This window comes from Falco cherrug, chromosome 13 (assembly GCF_023634085.1).
Source record: "Falco cherrug isolate bFalChe1 chromosome 13, bFalChe1.pri, whole genome shotgun sequence".
NCBI classification, from domain to species: Eukaryota; Metazoa; Chordata; class Aves; order Falconiformes; family Falconidae; genus Falco; species Falco cherrug.
The window spans coordinates 23,665,024-23,688,416 of NC_073709.1; the positions used below are offsets into that span (position 1 = coordinate 23,665,024).

The 23,393-nt window shown below is 42.6% G+C and overlaps 1 protein-coding gene across 1 annotated transcript in view; it reads right to left on the reverse strand.

The window, feature by feature from the left end:
* Positions 1-23,178, reverse strand: part of KCNH1 (potassium voltage-gated channel subfamily H member 1) — a 187,452-nt gene extending 164,274 nt beyond the window's left edge. The window contains exons 1-3 of the mRNA XM_055726116.1: positions 22,946-23,178; positions 9,751-9,874; positions 9,398-9,504 (exon numbers count right to left, since the gene is read on the reverse strand). Of these exons, the coding sequence (XP_055582091.1) occupies positions 9,398-9,504; positions 9,751-9,874; positions 22,946-23,018 (304 nt within the window). The 5' untranslated portion in view covers positions 23,019-23,178. The remainder of the gene's footprint in view (positions 1-9,397; positions 9,505-9,750; positions 9,875-22,945) is intronic.
* Positions 23,179-23,393: the final 215 nt, after the last annotated feature.

The window sequence follows — 23,393 nt, forward strand, 5'->3', positions numbered from 1 at the left end:
TTCATGTAATAAGACGGTGTCTACCACTCTTATTTCACAGGAGTCACCACACTGATTTTAGTGATATTTGAATATAAGCTGATTGGAGGGCTCAGAACAAAGCAGTTGGCTCCTGTATGTCCTAACGTGGCCTCCTTGAAGGCACTGGGTTTTACTCTGCAGTCTTAACCCTGGTCATAAAAAGATGACTCCTTCTCCAGCTATGAGATACATGGCAAGCAGAAGACTCCAGGGTCACCAGGCCTGGGCCTGCAGAGAGCTTTTACATGAGTTTTCAGAGTGTCCCTACACCCTCAACCACAACCAAAATCTCACCATTGCTTTTGTGGGCATAAGAAGTAAGAGCCAAAAAAAAAGCATTCGGGCTTGCTTGCTATGAGCAACACTTCTCTTCCATGTCTCTTCTGAGATGTGTTTGGAAAGAAGGGTCTACATATCAGGGGTCAGTATAAGATGTACAAATCTTATCTTAGTGAGTGGTGATCTTAGAAGACTATTTCTTTTCTTTCTCAATCACAGGACCCTCTTCAAGGCTACAGATCAGATCCTTTTTCATCTGAATTGCTCAGTATTTTGACATGCATACTACCTGGTGTATTTCATGCAATAATTAGTTATAACAAGGGCCATTTGTGCTTCCTAACTGTCAACAGGTCACAAGGAAACCTCAGGTAGTTGACAAGTTACTGTTCAGCAAAGCAAGCAAAGGTAGCTGTGTTCCCAACTATGTTAATATAACAGAGGCTGCTGCTACCAGTGCCTCACCTGGCCGTTTCCCAGCCTCTATGCTTAGCAATCTCTTCTGGCCACAGAAAGCCAGGGCATTTCCAAGACCCATGGACAACTTCCATAAATGAAGTTCAAATCCTAAGGCTCTCCTGCATAGCACAGGCAGTTTCAAACCCTGGCTGAGATTCCATGCCATATGTACAGCCACCTCTATAAACAGCAGGGTATATGATGCATGGAGGCCTCTGCTCAAAAAACACAGAAATCCAGATGGAATCACTGATGGCCATTTCTGGAGCATGCCTGCATGGCAGAAAGTATTCAGGGATCAATATATATATATATATATATTATTTTTTTTTTAAGAGTTAGCATTCCTGAACAACCCCTTCCAATAAAGTATGAGAAAAAAACATGCAAAATTCAAGAAAAGATCCAGCAAGGTAACTGTGCCAGTAAAATCATCACTAACTTGCTAATGAGCTTAGAAGACACTGCCACAAAGCAGCCAACAGCAATTTTCAAGACCCTTTACACTACCCTTTCTCAGGAGCTCCTAAAATTGCCTATCTCCATTTCTTCTTGCCTACTTGTTTTTCCCATCTTCTCATGTGAACTACTCTGAGGCTGATCAAATCTGTATCTTGCTTTTCCACAGGCTCCTTGGTGACTAATTGCTTTTTATTTTACCCACTTCAACACCTTTCACTAACACTGCAACTTTTTAATCAGCCAGAATACCATCTACAGCCTTGCTTTTTGATCTTCATCTACATGTACTTGTTTTTTTTTGATTAGGGACTTTTTTTCCCCTCCCCAAAAACACTTTGCATTGTTTTGCTACTTCAAGCTACAGCCATTCTGCTATGGGCTGCTCATAATATTAACCTTCATAGCACTGAGGCAGAATTACATATTCGTCTTCATCTCTGCCTCTCACAGCTATAAAAATTTACTACCGTGCTTTTGAAGATGCTGTACACATCACAGAAACAGAAAGGATGCAACCCACCCTCTTACTCTGGCTATTTGTCAGATGCATGCTGTCATCTTCTCTTTCCGATTATGGTATGCTATGTTGTTGCAAGATTTTTCTAACATGTTCTGAATGTAGCAAGACGAAGGACTTTTCCCAATAACCTGTAGAAGGCTGCTGCAGGGCAAGAAGCTTACATCAGCACTTACCTTCAGACTCCTTTGATTCCCACTCCTGTGCTGCATTATTTATAGTAAAAAGGAAAACAAAATACTGTTTTACCTACAACTAAGTGTAGATCTTAGTGATGTGCCCCACAGCCAAAGAGAAAGAGCCAGATATTCTTGATAGCTAGAAGTAGGTGTGTTTGATGACTGTCACTATTTGGGGACCCTTGTAATTTCCAGAGTGTCAGAGCACCACAAACAAGGTGTATTCCAGAGCAGAATGTAAAATCAAGGTGGCACATATGGTCTGCATAAATCATCTTCCAGTTTTGGATCCACACAGTAACAGCAGAAATAAGAACATGGAAAATTCTGCCAGGCCATGTACCTGTCTTCCCAACATTATCCAGCATTTTTCCCCATAGTATGTTCCCCACCACCTCGTCAGTCTCTTTTGTGAATAGGAGACAAGTGGATATAAAAATACAATCATAAGGTGACTGCTCACAGTGCTCTGCAACCAGAAGCTTATTTCATAGAAGAACTGGGATCCGAACTGTGGGAACATGCTGAAAGGCTCAGCCAAGATGTGGCTGTGCTCAGCTTTTCCTGCATACTGGTTTAATTATCAGAAGAATTTTACTTTTTAAACATTAAACAGTTTATTTAACAATTAAACAGGAAAGGTTAAAGTATAAACCACTTATAAATCAGGTCGGAAACTACAATTTCAACCTCCTACAGGCAGCACTCACTCTTGGTGTCAAAGCGGATGTCCCTGCTCAGCCAGACAATCACTACTGGGAAAAGGCACAAACAAGGCCATTTTAACAAAAAATGTGAATTTCGGATTCAGCCTATGGGTTATTCAGGCAGTGAAACTGAAGCACCTTTCAGAGCTCTCACAGTAAAACAAGAGTAACTTCCCCACCACGCAGAAACTGTTTACCAGTATTTCCAACAATACATCTACTTCCATTTACATTTGGTGTTCAGTCCTGGCAAGCTCTCCCACCAATGAAGTTTAATGATAATGCCAATGCATAAACAAAGAAGTAAGCACATTCTGTTAGATTTGGAATCAACAATGAAAGAATCCAGAGTTTCTCTAATGACACAGGACCAACCCTGCTAAAAAGGGGAATGTCACTTCAAAGCTGGTAGAGAAGCAGTGTGAACAACTGGGAAGATATGAATATCTACAGTGAACTTCTGACAGTAGCTATAGGACCAGCTTGTCTCACGGTACCAAAGCTAATCCCAGAATTCACAGATGCAGCTCTTAATAGTCTTCACTGGCCTAAGCACAGTACTTGCAGTGTTGCCTTAAAGGCAAGACAATTTTAAGAGCTGTGATCCAAGTCCCAAGTCTTCCCCAGATGAACACGCAGTAAATATCTCCACACCATGTAATTTCCTACCTGTAACACAAATACTACTGTCTCTTCCCTCTCCTATTTTCTAGTCCTGTGTATTTCAACAGGGATATGTTTGGCCACTTGCTGAGCAGGAACACCAGCATTTAACAAGCCATTTAACTTTGGCTGAGGTTCTTCAGAAACTCTCATAATATCAAAGTGAACGAAACATTAAAGGTCTGTTCTGGCTTCTCCCCTCAAGCATAGTGATGAACTCTCCTTCAGTTTTGCCTCTTGTCAAAAAAAACCAGGCTACAACAAAAATCAAAATCACTGTCTAAATACGCTCTTTCCTCATACCTTGAACCACTTAACCAAAGAGGTCAGCTGTTTTTCAAAACTACAAAAAGTAAATTGTTTAAATAAAACTGCAACACAGGTTTTGTTTCCACAAAGTAAAATGAAATTTGTTTATAAATACAATGAAAAAAACATGTTTTGACAATTCAGCTGACATCTTAACTGCCCTCACTGAATGGGGCAAGTTTCCTCAAAGCAGCACAACCTCTGGTTACCTGATAACGTCTCAATCAGTCATCAGACAGGTATTGTCCTGAAGGTAAACAGCCAAGCAGTATGGAAATTAAAAGGATAGAAGCATGTGCTGTGTCTCCACTAATTCCCACATGCAGCAATGCAAACAACAGGACTTCAGTTATCTAAACAGCATGGGTGACCATTACAGTCAGCTCTCACGGGCTTTCACTTATGCCCAGGTATTCAGTGTGACAGTTTCTCTCTGTCACACACAGACTGAATAGTTTGTCCAATATCAAATTAGCAAACCATCTGATGAGATGTGATCAGAAAGAGTTAGGCAAGCCACGATATCCACACAGATTTTAACTAGGAGCACAGAGAAGCCTGTGACATTTGACCATGCAAGACAAAGAGCAAAAGCCTCCTACAGACTCTGCCTTCTAGCAGGGTGTGCACTGAATGAGAACAAACCAACGTAGCTCACCACTCCATGCCAGCATTAATAGACCTTAAAATACATTTCCAGCACTTTAAAAGCTGTTACCTTCATGTCTTCCTCATCTGGTGCTGCTATGCTCTGGCAGCTAATGCTTCTAAAGGTCAAATCTTTACATGCTAAGGCAAGGAAAATCAATTTCAGTCCCCAAAGGTGGAATCACTGTGCACAGGGATTATCCTATGACACCGAAACAACACTGTAGAAAAAGGTTCAGCACATGCCCTTGTACTGCAGCAGTCTTGATATGGTTTACCTAATCCTGGGTTCTCTGAAGAACAGAAAGTGAGTATAAGAAAGGCAGAGAGACACAGGGAAGACTTGAAATCTTCTTTCCATTTACCTCAGATAAAATATTTAAGGATTACTACTGGGAAGCCTTACTGTTCTGTATATGTTTGAGGACATGACACCAGGTCTTGGTTGCCAACATATTTGAAATTGACAAGGTCAATGGAATTACCAGTTTTATGAATCAAAAACCCTTAGATTTGACCTTGCTGAAAGCAACTGAACTCATGCAGATGGATTTCACTGAAAAGGAGATGCTGGTGTGCATACTGCTTGACAAATATGGAGCTAGATTTCAATGGGAGGCTCAGGAGGATACACGCCACATTACTCCAACACCCTCATTCTTTCCTACTTCTGGCCCTATGCAACAATTTTGTTTAGCAAAGGTCTCCATCTGGAAACACTAGAGGCACAGCACACACTAATATAAATCATTTTAACCAATAGCAGCTATGAGAAACTCTCCCTAGTGGTGGGCTATCACAGGTCTACCACCCTGAAGTGAATTTTGCTCTCTATAAATTAGGATAGGGTTGTTTGTCTGAGTTTTAACCTCTGTAGAAAGCACTGGTCCCAAAAATAAGTACAAGTAGAATCTGCCAAATCACTACTTTGGGCTTATTTGTCATTCTTTGACATCTTAAAGCCTTCTAATATGTGGGGGGGGCGCATATGTGTTAACAAAATATCCAACAAACAACTATCCACACACAAATACTCATGGTATTAAATCTGTACAACATTCAAGCACCCAGAAAAACAGGGAAGTGAACCCTGGGACAAACTGAAAGTGAAGCCCAGCCTTGGGGACTCTCACTATAATATATGTACTCAGAGGAGAGGTACTGCTTATCTAAGCCACTTTGTAGAGTGCAAACTAATTACCTGCAGCATACTCTTTGGCTGTTGCCATTCCACTGGCCCCACCTGTAGAAAACCTCTGAGAAAAAAGAAATTATAAAAAGGTGTCTTATCACTCTCTGCAGTACTGTTGCAGACTGTAATCAATGGGAATGTCTTTGCTTAGACAGGGGACACCTGAAGACTCTTTGTAACTCTTCATATACTTTAGTTTTGAAGAGTCCAGCCCACTTCAGATATTCTTACACTGAAGCAGATCAAGTACTGCATAGAAAAGGGGGTTAGATTTCAAATAGGTGCCATTTTATATTCTTACAAAAGCTTACTTCAGCAATAATGGAAGCAAGCGCATCTAGAAGAAGCCTGCTTTTGCACTGCTTGTAACCCAGATCTATACTGTAGATGGAAAACTAGGCAATGTAACTCCAAGTTTAATTCACTGAGCCATTTTAATTTACGAGGCTGACCGTAAAGTGTAAGAACCTAACAAATATCTGTCAAAGTCTCATAAGAAGTCAGATGCTTAAGCTGCATGAGTTCAGATAAACTAAGATATGACTAAGACTAGATACAAAATATTTTCTAATACATTAGGCCATATTCTTCCTTGGTGTAAGTTAACATAACTCCACTGATTTCAGTGAGACTTAGTAATGTTTTGATTTTCCTATATAAAAATAAAAAATACTTCCAGCATCACTGAACGCTCACATCTAATCAAACAATGGCACTGAAGCTCTCATATGAAATTACTGTCAACCCGCCTCTTGTCATTTTGCAGTGCAGATTAAAGGAAGCTTTCACTTTTTCTCTTTCCAGGTATGACCATGAATTCCCACTGAATGCAACAGGAATGTAACAGGATCAGAGCAACAATGACAAAAATCTGGTGGCTGTGCACCTGCTTGCTCCAATTGCTTCCAATTATCCTAAAGGAGCTCTGCATTAGAAATTCCAGAGAATAACAATGATCATCACATATCTGCTAAGTAATCAAGGGCCTAGCCCAAGGAACCATCAAAAATCTCTATCAAATCTTAACTTTAAGTTCTGAAAAGAGGGAGGATAGTCACTTTTGGATGCGGGCAGAGCTGGACAGAGAAACAGGAGGTCAGGGTAAAGACAATATCCATACATGCAAACATGACAAAGGCAGAAAATTGTATCATCATTCTTCTGAATATTACAGCCTGTGTTGTTTCTGGAGTTGATACTGTGAAATTCAATGAGGCTGGTGGATATACTATACCGATCAACATCTGGATGGGGAATTCTTAACAGACAACCAAGTAAAGACTAGCACTGGACCACCACCATGGAGAGCGCTGTGTCAAAAAAACCCTGTCACTTCTAGTAGCATTAGTAATTGTCTCAATCTATTGTTGACATGTCTAGTGGAAGATCAGGACATAATTGTTGCTCAGAGAAAGAGGGAGATGACTGCTGCTCATAAAAATACAAGATGAAGATTGACCTGCACTAGCAACATCATAATTAACTTGAAAATCCTGCTTTGTTTTCCTTTTTTCCCCAAAAAAGGATAGAAATTGTATTGTTAAAACAGCTATAAGTGTGTTAAATGTGCAGGCTGTGGAAAACGTACCAATCATTGAACAACACAAAAATGGAAGAAAAACTTGCTATTTATTATGACTCTTAGCTCATGGGGTGGGAGTGGTCAGGTAAAGAACAATAAAAGTCTACTTCCTCTCTGATTTTAAGTAGAGCTAATTTGAAGAAGAAGCTAATTTGAAGAAGAAAATTGAATGAGGGAAGAATAGAGAGACAAAAAAAAAAAGAAAAAAAAAAAAGAAACAAAGAGCAGGAAAAAGACGCCTAACAAAATCTGGGGTCCTTTCGAAAAGAAACCAATCATGTTTACTGCCCAAGCAGGCAACTGCCATAGTTGCAGGCAGAGGCAAGGTGCCCACAAAGGCACATGCTAAGTAACTGGTAAACAACACTGTTTTCTATAATGTGGCTTATTCTGAGAAAAAGCTCCAGGGTGTCCCCTTTTTGGCACTTTTTAGTTACAACTCTCTAGTGTTACTAGCCAGTCTCTGTAACAGTAGTTAATGGACCTCTAAGGCTACAAATCTAACAAACAAGAAGAGTACTGCATTTTGTTAAACTTAAAAGCAAGCTCTGTGCTTTCCTTTTTCCCATGCCTGTGACCCTCTGTGCTCACACCAGAGCCATCACAGCTCTGCTTTTTGGCATGTTGCACAACACAGCTTCTGCACAGCTGGACTTTGTTCTAGGCCACCTCTCCTCAGGGAAGTGCACAGCAGGGCAGGAGACATTCCTCACTCCATGGTTACCTTGCTTTAATTCTGTATAAAAGACAGAGAGGCCCCAGGCCCTACTACAGGCCATATGCTGCAGCAATGACAGAAGACTAGCTGCATAATCTCTTGGTGCCAAATCACTGTTCACTAAGAGAATTCCAGAGCCTCCTAGATCCCATGACTGCAGCTTATTTACTTGGCTTTGGATGCATAAATGTGAGCTGCATATGGTCCCTACGGCCACTAACTGAGCTTGGAACAGAAATCAGTTTTAAGAAATAGGTAAACATTGGAGGCAGGTAACACTCGAAGGAAAGAAGCACAAATCAAGGCCATTCAGATAGCGCATATAACTTTTCAAATGCATTGGACCAGCAAAGCTGTGCTCCCGAAGAGCCCTCAGCAATGGCACCGTGTCAAAGGTCATGATGCTTTGGACAGGCTAAAAAGAGAAGACAACAACTAGAAGAGAGATGAAGGGAAAATCTCTCAAGGACTTTTTTTTCTTCTCTAAAAAAATAACAAAAAACTATTCCGTGTACTTTTGCACCACCACTTCTTAGAAGACCAGCTTAATTCTGATAGAAAACAAGCAGCTCCACACATCCACTGATCAATAACTAACATCAATCAAGCACTGATCAAGCACTACCATCACTAAGTATTATATTTTAGCTTTTGTGAAGTGCCTGTGGTTCTCCCACCAAACTCCATCACTACTAGCTGGTCATTTCTGCAGAAATACCAATAGTTCACACATACAGATAGATTGGATAACCTTTCCCCAGAAAACTGGTCTTTGTAACAAGAAACAAAGCAGCAAAGAGGTTAACTGTCAAAAATTACATCATACCAGCCTACATTATATTTTGTGTTTGAAGCCCCCCATACCCACTAATGTGGAACTGACCAAAATGATCATCACAGGTGTAATGGGAAGAAGCTGCTAGCAGAATGCTTCTGCAAGGTACCCTCCCCTGTACACAGACACTACCAGTTCCATGATTAGAAAGCAAAATTGTTAAGAGCAAAACAAGTTACAGAATGTAGACTTTCAGCTTAACATTTGGCCAGGCTGAAGACCTCAGTGTACTTATATTTCAGGTGACATTAAGTAGATGAAAATAACTGTGCCATGACATAGTCCACACTAGATGGGACAAGTTCTGGGCAAGTAGTTCATCTGCTGACATATGCCATTACAGACAGACTGAAATTCCTAAGAAAAAAAATCATAACCAAATTAAGGAATTTTTGTCCAAAACAAAAGTTTCATGTGAAAACATCAGAAGTAGTTCAGCTTCCAAAACAAAGGATGGGTTCTTTTTATTCCAAAGCTACATCTAAATATTGGCTTTGCTATATCAAATTTTTAAAATATGAAAAAGTATGTTCTCTGTAAACCTAGCCTGCGCATTATCATTGCTGATGGAATCTTGAGTATTGTCTTAAAGCATCACACAAAAATTGCTCTAAACGTCAGAACAGATTAGAGAGCTCTGTCTGCCTCCCTGAGTGACTTTCATCCCTAATGTTCTCATTTCTCCCTTGTAGGTCAACTGGTAGAACTGGGGCTTATTTAGCCCTAGATAAAGAAGAGTCCTCCAGCTGACAGACTTGCACTTTACACTATTATGTAAAACAACTTTACACACCTACATTAACAAAGAAACCAATCAACTACTTACTGTTCTTCTTGTACATCAAGATTTCAAAGGAGTTCATCTCATAATTCTCAAATGTTTGCCGGACCTTGTCAATTGTATCTTTGTCTGTCAGCTCTCCATACATAAAACTGCAAATAAAGCAAGAAATTCAAGTCAGATACTAGACAAAGGCACAAAGCCATTTGTTTACAGTGTGAAAAGGACCTATTTAGAAATAGCCGTTCTTTGGTTTTCTTTCACCTGGAAAGCGTATTTGACAGATGCAGCCCCAGGAGATAACAGATAAAACTGGAATAAACAGATTACTTTTCTCCTCAAGCAACAAGCACAACACTACAAGCTATTTAACAGAAAATAAATCTGTTCTCAAATACCTGCAGGTGCTGCTTTTTTGCATAACTTCTGCTCTGTGATATCCTGATAGCTTGCAAAATCCATCGTTGCTGTAGACAATGGGCCAATCCACTATCTGGGCATTACCCAAGACAAAATTAGTGTCTGTTTGAAAGAGCACATCAGTTAGATATTAGACAAGGCTATGGTTGCATTAGAGGAAATACTCATTTCAGGACCCAATCCTGATGGCTTCAGTCCCTGCACAGCTTTTCCCAGATACTATTCTCACTGCGGTCAACAGGATTATTCACGGTTTTAATTTTAAGTAAATCCTTTTTTTAAAAAAATCAACATATTAATTACTCATGCAAAAGCCCAAGAGGATGGTTTTATGCAAATGGAACAGGATGGTTAAGCAGGTAAAATTCATCTCTTGACTGAGGACAGATGCACCAAACTGCTTCCTTCCGTGCCACATGCACTGACCCACCATGACACTCAGTTTGAATGCGAAGCCTCTTTTAACACACAGCCAAAACATCACACAAGTGATACTGCTCCTCTCTGAATGCAGACACAGTGGCTCCTCTCAGTATCACCTTCACTGCTGGCCACACAAGCTCAAACACTTGTATGGCACAGTGCTCCAAACTAGACACTGGGGAACTAGGGTTAGTACTTACACCAGCAGAAAAAACTTCTGTTTGCTGTACAAGCCAGGAGAAAATTCAATCAGTAAGAAAAAGAACTGAGCTGGATTCATGCCTCCATTCTCACTGGATCTGTGCATGTTACTCTTTTTTTTTTTTTATGATTGCTATTTCAATTCAGTTATGAACACACTCAATGCTGGGCCCAGGTCTTGCTTATCTCTGCTGCTTTGGCTCTTGTGCAGTCAACTAACTACGCCTGCACCAAGAGGCATCGGTGCTGCTGCTTGGACACTGGCGGCAGGGGGAGATTGGTGACCCCTTTCACAGCTGCAAAGACCCCCCTGGCTTTTGAAAGAAAAGGCTAGGCAGTCACACAAGATTAAGAGGCATTCGTGTTGAAGGGGAGCCTTTAAGGGAGTCCGCTACACTACCTACTTTTCAGGATCTACCCACAACTGCTTGAATATACATAGCTGTCCTTAATGCCTCCTGCAACCAAGAGACAGAAACAAGATATTTTACCAATTAATTGCAAATTGTTTATTTTAACTTTCCCTTCCAAAATCTTTTGTCCCATTGCAAACTTCAAGTGGATTTAAAGAAGACATTCCCATAGCTATCTAAATCCATTGCCCAGTCCCCTGAGCATGATTAAGTGTGACTTTATACACTCTTTAGAATGAAATACATCAGTAGTATAACTTCAGGACATATTAACTGCTTTGTTTGTCACAGTCTCTTTTAAATACTACGGGTTTTGCTTGGTTGAAGCTTTTTGTTCCAAAGAAAAAAAATGTCTTTTACCCCTTCTTATGAATAAGTAAGCCAAGTAATTTCTCATTGCTAAAGTAAGTGATTTTCAGTGTCTGTTATAAACACTGCATTGTACTGTGCTAAGATATTTTTAGATTTTCATCAGGAAGTACAAAAAAAATGACAAAAAATACGCAAATACAAATACTAGGCCAGGTCCTGCCCTGATCTGAACGGTATTATTGCATGCATGCATTCCTTCCCACCATCTCCCCTTCTCAAAAGGTAACTTAGCCTTTCTTCCACTTCCTCAAGAGCTTCTTGAATAACTTCTATTAGCTTAAGCAGAGGCCTTCCTTTCACACTTAAACCTCAATAGTCTTTGGACAAATAACCTCTTTTTTTGTTAAAAGCTATATAGAGCGCCTTTCTGATGACTGTTACTGTGGTAATTCTACTTTTATCTAGCCTTGCAACATTTCTGACAGTTCTCTTATCCCCTTCCTACAGGTAAAAACAAAGCACTAAGTCCACAAAAGGATTTAAGCACCAAAACATGAGACTGCTACCGCCTAGCCCCTAGATGCCCAGCTCTCAAAGACTTCGTATCTGGAAGCTCTGTCCATAGTGTTGGTAAGGTAGAACTGAAAAGCATTAGCACAACAAACAGAAACCTGCTCAAATTAAATTATGGAAAACAATGGAAAAATAGGATATTTTAAGGTTGGGGTTTTTCCCTTTCCTAGATTACCTACGATACCAATATTTTAACATAAGCCCAGTTCTCACAGGAAGTACCCAAGATTCTTCGCCATAATTGCAGAAGCTAAAGAATCACATTGCCACTTGCTTTAGTTTTGGCCCTATGAAGCCTGATTTGTTGGGACTGGCAGTTTCTAACACATGCTTAGAGAACACGCACCTATTTTACTCCTCCCTGACAGCCTAGCAGTTTGGGTGTTCTCCTACAAGACGTGGGGCTACCTGAGGGCAGTGAAAGCTCAGCCTTCAACTCCTGAATGATTGTTCTAATTATCAAGCTACCAAAGAGAACAAATGCCAACATCCTTAGCATATAAGTTTCTAAGCCAGTGTGACTCAGCTGCCGTATTTTATGCATCCCTATTAGGCAATCCCATTAGTCTACATTGGGTGAGCATCTCCAGGAGGTGGACATAGAATGCTTCAATGGAGAGTCCAGATTTGGTTTAGTTGAGAGTTACAACCTTTATGTACCTACAAAGCTTTAGAGGCAAAACCTTGGGCACCTATCAATTCAAGGAGAAAGTCAGAGGTTTTGATGATCCCACTGTTTTGTAAGTCACTTCTAGCTAGTTCCCACTTCATGCATCTTCACCCTTCTTTGATCCAGGCTTTACATATCTTAGAAACACAGAGGAAGTAAATATTGAAGCTGGACCCATTCTCCGGAGTCACCACCACACCCCTGACTCATCTTTGGGCTTGCTCCTCCAGCTCTATTGCCACACTTTTTTAGTACTTGCCCTGGGGTCATCCCCAGAACCAACAAAATGCCCTGCAAGAACCAGTGCTTAGGAACTCCTCAGGTAGCTGAAAGCCTGGAGAGGGGCCATTGGCCTCTGTGAGCACTGCAGCCAGGCAGCCAAGAGAAGATGTAGTGTAGCTCAATCCAAACTGACGGGCCAGGAAAGAGGTTTCAAACCCACTGCTCTCTGCCAGCTTTCCTTGGGAGGTTACCAGGCTCAGGATGATCAGTTCCTTTGTTCTTGATTTTGTTGCAAAAAGAGAGACTGTCTGCACCAGTCGTTTCCAAACTTTATGTACCCACTTTTTTCTTTTTTTTTAAACTTGCTGTGGCCTAACAGACCACAGAGTGGGAGCCCCAGCATCTGAAAAGAAAGGGTCTTGCAGACAAAGAGGAATTTATTTCCAGTTACTCACTCCTCTTCCCAGATCTCTTTAAAGGCAAAACAATGGCACAACAGCAGTTCTGTGCCTATGTGGAGAACACGCCTGCATTTCTTCAGAAGGAGCATCTCTGACAATGGTATTTTGCCTGTGTGAACACTGGCAAGACACAGCATAAAATAAGGACTCCCACTTACAACACCCCTGCATAGGTTATTCTGACAGATAACCTGGCGGTAGAAGGGCTGTTCTCATTGTTATTGTTTACATTCAATTGCATTGACATCCCTGACAACGTGCTTGGAGACAGCTCATAATGCGTTAAACAATTGTTTCTAACATAAGAAAATATTAAGTAACATCCACTGAGGCAAATATTGCTTCTCCATCTACAGGGGCGCAGGGTCCCAGAGGCCAGGAAACAGCTGTAGTTTTGTTGCACAACAGGCACAAGGGATGCCCTAGTGAACTCTCTGAGCATTGCAAGGCAAAGCTCTTTGGGGACTCACAAGTAGGTCAAAGCCACGAAAGGAGCAGGTCAGAAGAAGACCATGAAGAAATCCACTGCTAAATTCTCTTCAAAGACAGGAGGTTAAATGTGCATGTGATAGCTGTGGTACTCAAACTTTAGTGACTTGAGGCACCTCTTTGAAAGGACTCAAAGGACTCCCTTACCAGGAAATCAATTTCTATCACAATGTCGGTTGGGTTAGTGGTATTGCCCGGCCCAAGGAGAAGCTGTAAGCATCACTGGTCCTTCTTACTTACTCCAAGAACTGAGCTAGGAACTGGAGAGGGCGGGCTTATGTCAAAGAAGACCTGAAGTTCTGGCCTGTGCTGCATTTGGCACAGTCTGAGCAAGACTATTAGGAATCATAGAAATATGTAGAAGCACAGCACAGAGTACATCATGCTGTAGAAAGACAAGAACTGCAACATCTCAAAGGCAGCACAATCACTTGCATGAGTAGGATGGGCTTCTGTGACGAGGGTCTGCAGCACTGGGTACTTTGTGAAGCACCTCACTTCCTGTTTTCTAACCTGCATTTTCCACAAGTCAGTTCTGTTCACTACAGTATATCCACATGCCAGCCTTCACAAACTCAAATGCCAGACCTGTTTTGGATTATCACTTCAAACTAGACACAGCTGCTTTAAAGCAACAAGAAAAACATTTTAACTCCTTCCAAAACATAAGAATGGATTTTGCTCAGTCACTGAAACCAGTACTTTCCTCCACTCACAAAATACACCAGCACAGAAGAATCAGAAAACGTCTTTCCAAATAACAGCAATCCTTTAACAGCAGCAGTAGCAAGTCTCTAGAACACCGAGTTTCACTGAAACTGCCATATCTACTGAATCTTGTTACACACAGTGCTTTCTTTAACCAAAACTGTCTATCAGCTCAAACTTCCAAAATCCCTGAATTGCCCTGAAGCAGCTCACATCTGGTCAGGGCTAGCCAGCTGAGGGGAGGTCACCTCCTTGCAAGGGCATGGAGCAAGTTACTGAAATGCTTCCTTCCTACCACTCCCCTGCACCATTGCGCATTCGCACCCAGAGCATCCTAGCCTCTCCTGTAAGATGGACCTTGCCAAGCGGAGGCCCCCACCTCTTTCAGAGGCCAGCACATCGTTCTGCCTTCCCTGTCCCTTCGGTGGTGCACAGGCCTTCTCCTGGGACACACTGGCAGAAGGTCAGGGACCAGCCACCAGACCTATTCCCACGACACTGCCAGGCATGTCCCAACATCGCTGCCTGCCTGCACAAAGGAAGCACACAGAGGTGACCAAGAGGGAACCTCTGCTCTGTGAGTTGCAGCACAGGTCTCGGTAACAACGGAGGCTGGTGCCCGCTGCACTTTCAGATATGTGTGCAGGTCTGTCAAAGCCCCCCACAAGTGTGCTTAGGTTGGCACAGTGCAGAAATGTAATTCAAATATTTTAATCTTTTCCCACAGTCACCAAGAAATGCAAAAAGATTTGCTCCTAATTTGTTACCCTCTCAGTGAAAGGAGAATCAGCATCCCTGTGGTGGGAAAACATGCTCCCCACCAAACTGGCTAATTCTCCCATAAGTCTCCAAGAGAACAGAAATTGCCCTCCTCATTCCAGACCACAGCCTTCATCATGCTGGGTGAGGACACAACCCTGGCTATAGAGACGAACATGTCTCTTGTTATCATGTCTCAAACTCCTCCTACAGATCTTCAGTAAAGCAAACCTAGACCTCTGCCATTACACAGCACAAACCACTACTACAGCAGAACTGGAAGAATTGCTTCATAAACAGGTTTCTTACCCTACCCATGGTCACCGGGATGGGGGGATGGGTGGGGGGGGATACAGCCTCCTTAGCTACCGTTCCGTTAGCTGGGCATAAAGCAGCAGAGGTGCTATGCCACAGCCAGCATAAGAAATGTGCCGTAGGCAAAAATCATGTGCAACTGTCATACAATTAGAGACTATATCTTGGAGCTTAAGTATAAGGGACAGATGAGTTTCTAAACAACTCTGGTATTTACAAACATGTAACTTTGCATCACAAGTGGAATTATTTGGATATGGGGAAAAAAAAGATGGTTTCATTTTTGGTAAGGAACACAATGCATGGAAATAGACAGTAGGCCTGTCAAAATTGCTACATCACACAGCTCATACCGTGCTTTTGCTTTAGCAACTTGCAAAGGGTAGGTATGTATGAATTTTTGCTAATGTTTACTCTTAGCTTTGAAAAAAAGTAAACCAGAAGCATTTAGTCACACTGATTAGTTATATTGTTCAAATGTAACTTCTGAGATCAAAATATGGCCCTAAATCTGTACAAATAAGTCAAACTGAAAATCAAGTACCTATTCAATCCTTTCTTTGCATACACAGGATTGAAGGCTTACAATTCAGGGAGGGTTAGACACAGGAACCAGCCATATTTTCATTGTAACAGAAGTGCTGTAACTGCATTCAAAGCAAGTACGTAGCTGCCCGAAGGGCTGAAAGACTATTCATACGGTAGAATAATAGTAATAAGGCAAAATTCTGCTCTTCCGCCCACATTCTCCTGCAGAAGTCAACGGTGTTACATGGATACACACATCTACTCAGTATCTCCTTGTATTCATTCCTAGAGTGGGAGTGCATCAATGTTTAAATACCCCATTGAACAACTTGATATCTCTATAGAATGATGATATAGTGGCCTCAAGATTGTACATCTTTAATATCGAGACCAAATTATTTTAAGCTGTAGCCTCAGTCTAATTCAAAACAACATATTATAAAACTCTGGAGATAAGTTCATTTGGGCTTACGTGTTTTATAAAAGTTTTATATAACGACTTATTTTACATTAAAAAAAAATTAAAAGCTCCTTGGCTGCTACAGCATGAACAGAGTCCACGAAATGCAGGCATTTCATGCTTTATTCAAACATGACTTACACCATCATGTGTACTGCAGAGCATAGTACAAGACCAGGCTGAGAAGGATTATTAAAAAATTTATTTCATCATATGTACCACAAATAACAAGAGACATTAACTAAAGCAACAACTCCAAGTGACTCAGTTTGAATCATTACAGAAAATTAATGCCAATTTCAGCCAGCAGTATAGATAAAAAACTACTGGTTCCACCTCAGCATTTGTTATTTTCCACTGTTATAGTTAGTATTTCACAGTAGGCCTCTATCATGAGAAAAGTTTAAACTGAAAACAATACATCCTTCCAACACTAGTAACTCTAAAGTCTTCATAAGTATCTGTATTTAAAAAAAAAAAAAAAACAAATTAGTGCAGAATAACAGAACAAAAATAGCTGAAATTGAAAGTGCACAAAAGCATTTATATGTATTTTATGCATAGCATCATTCTTCACCTGTCCCTGAAGTATTGTCCATACTGAGAAATTTATTTTTTTAAAAAAAAGACATTTAGACAAATGTGACCTTAGCATGATAAATTATAAAGTTCATCAGTTGTAAGAGTCATACATTACACCATTCTTAATAAAGCACAAACCCACTGTTTAGCAGTGAGACTTCATAATTTAATTGGTCAGGGGGGTCTTCCCCCCCATCTGATCTTAAAAGACATACAGGAAAAAGCATCTTTTAGTTGCATCAATTATATGGGCCTTCCATCAGTTTAAATAAGCTATTTGATTTACTGATTATAGCTACAGCCATCAAAAGCCTTAAAAGCATTTGACAAGACCTAACTCCTTGCTCACTTTTAGCTAGACGAGTTACAAAAATGCATTAACAAATTCTCCAATGAATGGGTTTCATTAAGATTTGGTTTACGATCTTGTTCTAGGATTTAATGCAGAAATGGATTGATATGTTGAATTACCACAGCAGAACTTCTTGAGCTTTCAAGAACATTAATTTTAAAACACATTATCTATCATGTATTGTACAGGGGTTTTTCCTCACTATCTATAAAAGTCATTTTAAGGAAATCAGGTTGTACATTTCTAAATGCATAAAGATGGCACACCCAAAACTAGAAGCTCCTGGCCTAGTAAAAGTCAGCAAAAAAAACATTTTATATTCAACTCAAGTGATACTGAGAAAAAAAAAATGCCAATAGCAAATAGATATTTTGATGTACTGACCAACTGTATGAAAAGCACGGGTGAAAATAAAAGTGCCTCCACAGCTGTTAACTTAGAAAAGAAGGAAGATCAGGAAAAAATAAAACCCTTTCCTTTGTTTCATTCTCAGTTTGAGACAATGTCCTTAACACAGAACCTATGAGTTGTCCCCTTGTGGTTTTTGAAGGTCTGCTGCTTTCATGGATAAGTGTCTTGTTTTAATCAGTGGCAAAAGACACACATACTAGCAGACTTTACTTAGCCAAAAGTGATTTTACAGGAAATCTTGAATAAACTGCGTCTTACAGGATTAGATATAGAAGTGTACAGACTCAAGTTCAACCACTGGATGCCAGATTTGTAAAGGGTAACATTCACTTCACCTTCCACAGCGCAAACCATAGTAACGGGAAGAGGGCAAGAGAAACAAAACGTTCAGCTAAAGGCACCCTACACATACAACACCATCTTACTACTCATCCATCAGTTTTCCATGCACTTTCTGCAAGGTGTGGCTGGCAAACAGCTTTCCATAGAAGGGAAGGCAAACATTCTCCAGGACAGACCCCTCTATTCCATTATGCTGGGGATTTTTTTATGCTGATATTAACCTACCGAAGTCCGGAAGGTGGATGAGACTTTATAAACTGGCAGCATGGGGCAGAAAACCTCTTGCACATCTGCTACAGCCTTGTAAGTCAGCCCATTTGGGAGCTTTAAGAACTGGGATAGCTTAATCCAGATATTGCACTTCATAAAGATACCTGTGCTCTTCCCTGTGCACAGTTAGCTTTGTCTTTTTCAGTACTTTCATGTCTAAAACAGTCACTAAAATGCATTTCACTATTCAATAGAACCTCACTAGGTAACTAGGATGTAATTTACCTGCAGCAGAAGACTGCTGGTCCCCTGCAAATAATGCATTTAATCTAGTTGCCTGAAAATTCATTGAAAATTACAGACCTCTATGAACTGTCAGGGAACCAAACATATTGTATCAAAAGGAAACAGAAAAATATACTCCACCCAAAAAACGTGCTTGCTAATTTCAACAAAAGCAGTCCTGTTCTCAGTATGAAAATACTTTCTTGATGATTGATGTTATTTACTGAAAGTGCTGCAGTAGTACAAGGTAGCCCAGCAGTGCCCAGGGCCTGACTACCCTTGGCACATCACATACAGAAGAGTGATGCAGAGCTTGTCCTGTTCATACATGTGTTCCCTACCAACAGAATAGCTCTGTAGTCTGAAAGCAATTAGGCCCACAACACTTAAGACAGTAAACCCTTATAGCATGCCTATACTGCTTCTGGACCCAAATCACACTAGCTGCAGCCAGGTCTGTATCGCCCTACCATGCCGCTCACTGCTTTAGGTTTCAAAGCGAAGGTAGGCAGGGCCAGGTTGCAGCAGCCACAGCACTGTCTGGTCAAGGATCCTTTGCAAACATTTCAATTAAGTGAACATTTTGTTCAAGTGCAAAAGCATGAAAATAAAACAGTTTAGTTCTGCATTCTCTTTTAGTTTCCTTTGCATTTCTCTCCGACTGAACACAAAACCAGGTTTTTCAGTTTCAGAGCTGTTTATAATACAGTTAATTTCTCTCCTAGGTCCCAGACAATGGTACAAGGTTAGCATGCCCAGGTTGCAGAATGCTTATTGTACTGGGACCTTACAGTCTCCAAAGGAAGCAATGCCATAAATCATGGAAATGTCTGTTATACTGAGGATTTGTGTCTGAAGGTGGTTTTTCTTTCCCTCTACAGGGAACTCACTGCACTCTCCATCAAAGGGTGCATATTTGCTTCCACACCTGATGTCTCATTAGGATGTTGCCTGGGGATTTAGTGAAAGCAAGGCTAAATTCGCACAAGCCTTATGTCCTCTAACCTCCCCTTCTTCCAATCTCCTTGTTTCATCCATAAATCAGAAAAGCATCTGTGACTTCCACTGAAATTCCAAAGCCACGTAAACACAGGGCTTGCTTTAGCCACCCTTACACATGCAAAGTATCACATACCTCACTGAGAATTTTGACCAAGGAAGGACTGCAGAATCCAGCTATCATTTAGGTAAACTGAAAAGTATTTCTGCCTCCAGTTATTGATAAAGCATTAGCATATCATGAAGAATCAGAATACTCTGTAATATATCACACCATTTGAATTTGGGTGCCTTGGCCATGAACCAAGATTATAACTGTTATTGTTATAGAGCTTGTATACTGTGGGTGTATTACATTACCCGAGAAAAACATTAATATCGCATTAGCAGTAACCATCAGGGGCTACTGATTCTTTACATACTGCTCTGTTTTACAGCATGGGCTCATTTTCTGTCCCATTGGGTGTTCTGGTCTTTAAATATTTCAGTGCTTCAAACAAATTTTTGTCAACCAAGCACTACAAGCAACACTTATTTTCTTAGCCCTACATGGCTAGTATAGAAACACAGCTTTTAAACATTAAATATGCGGCAAGCAGGATTACAGTGTCCCTCATTTCAAAAAGAAGGACTGGATGAGGTACAGAGGTCTAGGCAGATGACACTTCATATATTCTTTGCTGCGTGTGCTATCATAAGGCCATCTCATCCCATCCCTGGATGGGCTGAGAAATTCTCAATTCCTTCTTTAATTCCAGTGTGTGGGGAGGAAATACTGTGCAGCTTCTCAGCTTATCGTGGCTCTTTGGGCTGCCATGTAGTGCATGAAAACCCATCTCAGCTGATTTGCAACCTAAGAAGCAGCTCTCATCCCTAATAACTCTAAAGGAGATGATTCAGACCAACTGAGTTTGAGGTGAGTCTTGCTGTAGATGGTATGATATAAACACGAGCAAAATACCAACCCTGACGGAAAACCCCTGAACTTGCCTGCCTACATACGCTATGATTACCTTTAGCCTTTGAACATGCATCAGCTCACCAGTCCCACATCTAATATGAAAGGCTATCCAAAGAACTCCTTATTAAACTAATGGTAAAAAAACAGTATAATTAGTGCTGTCCTTAGAGCAATGCTTCCAAAAGAGGTTTCATGTCAATTACTTTGTTATTGCCAACTCGGTGAAAGAGACCGAATAACACCCCCCGCCCCAAAACATAACACGTAGCAATGAATGTGTTTTCCTCAGTTCACCTGTGACTGTAGATGCATGTCATCTACAAGTACCTTTAAGTGAAGCACTTACTCAGGAACTATTTCTGCTCATGGACCAAATTCCTCTCTTTCCAAAGGAAATCCTCCCCAAACTGGGAATGTTCCTATATCTGTATCAACTCAATATCTGCTGGCACTACTTAACTTGTTTGCATGTGCCAGCAAATACAGTTTGACAGCAATCCCAAGGTTTATTTGGCAAATCCCAAATGGCCTAGATAGTTTCATTGCGGGTCACATTACTACTCAATCGAATGAAACCAAGAAGGGGGAGCCAAACCTCAAGCTTTATGGGCCCATTTAAACATTCATCCTGTGGGCATCCCAAACCATCTCAAAGACCAAGTAGGCAGGCCGAGGTGAGACAGGCAACAAGGAACCGGCATGTTTCCATACAGCCCCCATGCTGGCCAGCACAGCCCTGCCTGCAAGGAGAGAAAGGAGACTATTCTTGTCTCCTGACAGAGACAGAGGTTAGAAGATGCTGATGTCCCACGTTAGAACTGATTCATACAGCATTTGTATGTGACGGCATCACATTTACCGCAAAGCTGGGTTGGGTCCAGCAAAAACTAGAAGAGGAGAAACGGGCTTCTAAACCTGAGTCACTTCCCTAAGTCACTTCCTAGTATGTCTGAACTGTGCATCACTTCCTACCAAGCCTAATCTAAAAACTTGTGTTGATTACAGCCCTCAGGACTTGCTGAGCATTTGGAAATGGAGCGCTGCCATTTTACCTGTGCTGTCTAGCACCATGCTGTTATGACACCTTCTTAATAATGGGGGAAGAGAGGAACAAACGGAGCATAGCTTCTGCTGCACGATTCTCCCCATCTCCAAACCTCAACTGATTTACTGCATCAAGGTTTTGGCACCGAAAGCCAAAAGAGAAAATTGTTTTTTAATGAAGAAGATAATCTACAAAGTCAAGACAGATTTGAGAAAAGCATTAGATAACTGGTGTTGGAAGATTAGAGATGCAGCCTGAATGTGATGAAATGCAACATTTCATTTTTATTTTTTTTTTAAAAAAGGGCAAGATTCACTGTAAGAACGGCGAGTATCTTTTCAGGAATGCAGCTTCCAACCCCTTCCCTTCTACAGCAAGGTTGCAGAGAAAAAACACCTAGAAAAAGAGCCTCACAATTGTATATGAAAATAAGGTCTTATCAAAGGCTGTTTCTCTAATAATATTGCCTAATTTAAAATAATGAAAATCAGTCTTTAGATAATTTGAGTTTCTAGCTGCTTATCAAGAGGGTTAATTGTCTTTGCCTTATCAGAACAAACTGGCTATATTTTAATTAATTAACTCGTCTAGTCTTCAAAAGGAGCTTAATCCTGCATGTTCTCAATCATACCACAAGTTCTCAACCCCTTAAGTAACCCCCCTGAAGTCAACGGGAGCGTTAAAAATGGCAGAACTTGGGCTCGGAGCTTTAAAAAAATAAATGCACATGTCCAGGCTTAAACAAACACATAAAGGCTGGTTGGTCGCGGCGCACCGAGGGAGCCGCTTTCGGCAGGTCCCCAAGTGAAAGAATCTGGATAACGTTAATGCCTATTTGCATGCAATTGTGAAACTGGAGGCATTTTCCACTCCACAGTTTTCCAAGAGAAAGACCCGGTTGCAGCGCGCTGGGAAAAAAGGAATTATCGCCCCTCAGCCCCCAAAATGGCAAACTCTCTCCTCACTTGTGACAGAGCCCCCCTCCAACTCGGGCCGGCAGCCCCCGCCGACCCCCCGCGCGCGGCTGCCCCTGCCCAGGGACCATCTTGAACGCCCGGACCGCCTCCCGCCGCCGCGGACCCCGCCGGTGCCCCGGCCCCTCGCCCCCCGGGCCGGCTCAGGCCCCGGCGCTGCCCCTCGGGCGCAGATCTCGCCCCGCACCGGGCACAGCCCTCCCGGCCGGTCCCCCCGCCGTGCCGCCGCACCTGCAGCCGGAGCCCCGGCGGAGGCTTCCCGCAGCACTCGGGCGGCGCGGCCGGCCGGCGGCACCGGCTTCGGCCCGGCACCTGGATGCGCCGCTCCGGCGGAGCCGCCGGCCAGCGGCCGGGCTCAACGTCCCTCCGCCCGGGGCGGCCCCCGCCGAGGGAGCGGCGGGCGGCTTCGCCTCAGCGAGAGAGCTCGCCCTCAGCACCGGGGCGCCGGCGCCTCCCCGCCGCCCCGGCCACCCCTTACCGTTAGACCTTCGCACGATGTTCTCCAGAAACGTGTTCTGAGGCGCCACCAACCCTCGCCTTCCCCCGGCCATAGTCGCTCTGCGGGAGCGCGGCGCGGAGGCTTCGCTCAGGGCCGCGCCGACCCGCGCTCTGCCGCGCCGCTGCCCGCCCGCCCCGCGCGCCTCATGCCTCCGCCGGGACCGGCAGGGCTGTGCGGCAGCGGCCCTCCCGCCGCCTCCCGCGCACCGCAGCCCCGCGCCCGCCGCCGCGCCGCCGGACCTCCCCGCAGCGCCCCCTGCCGCCCGCCGCCGCGCCGCAAGGCCGGTGCTGCAGCGCCATCGTCTGGGCGCGCCACGGCGCTCGCTGAGGGCTGAGGCGCAGCCGAGCCGCCCGCCCCGCCGGCTCGGGGCCGGGGGCCCGCTCCCCGGGGGCGGCGGCGGCGGCGCTCCGCAGGGCTCTGCCCGCCC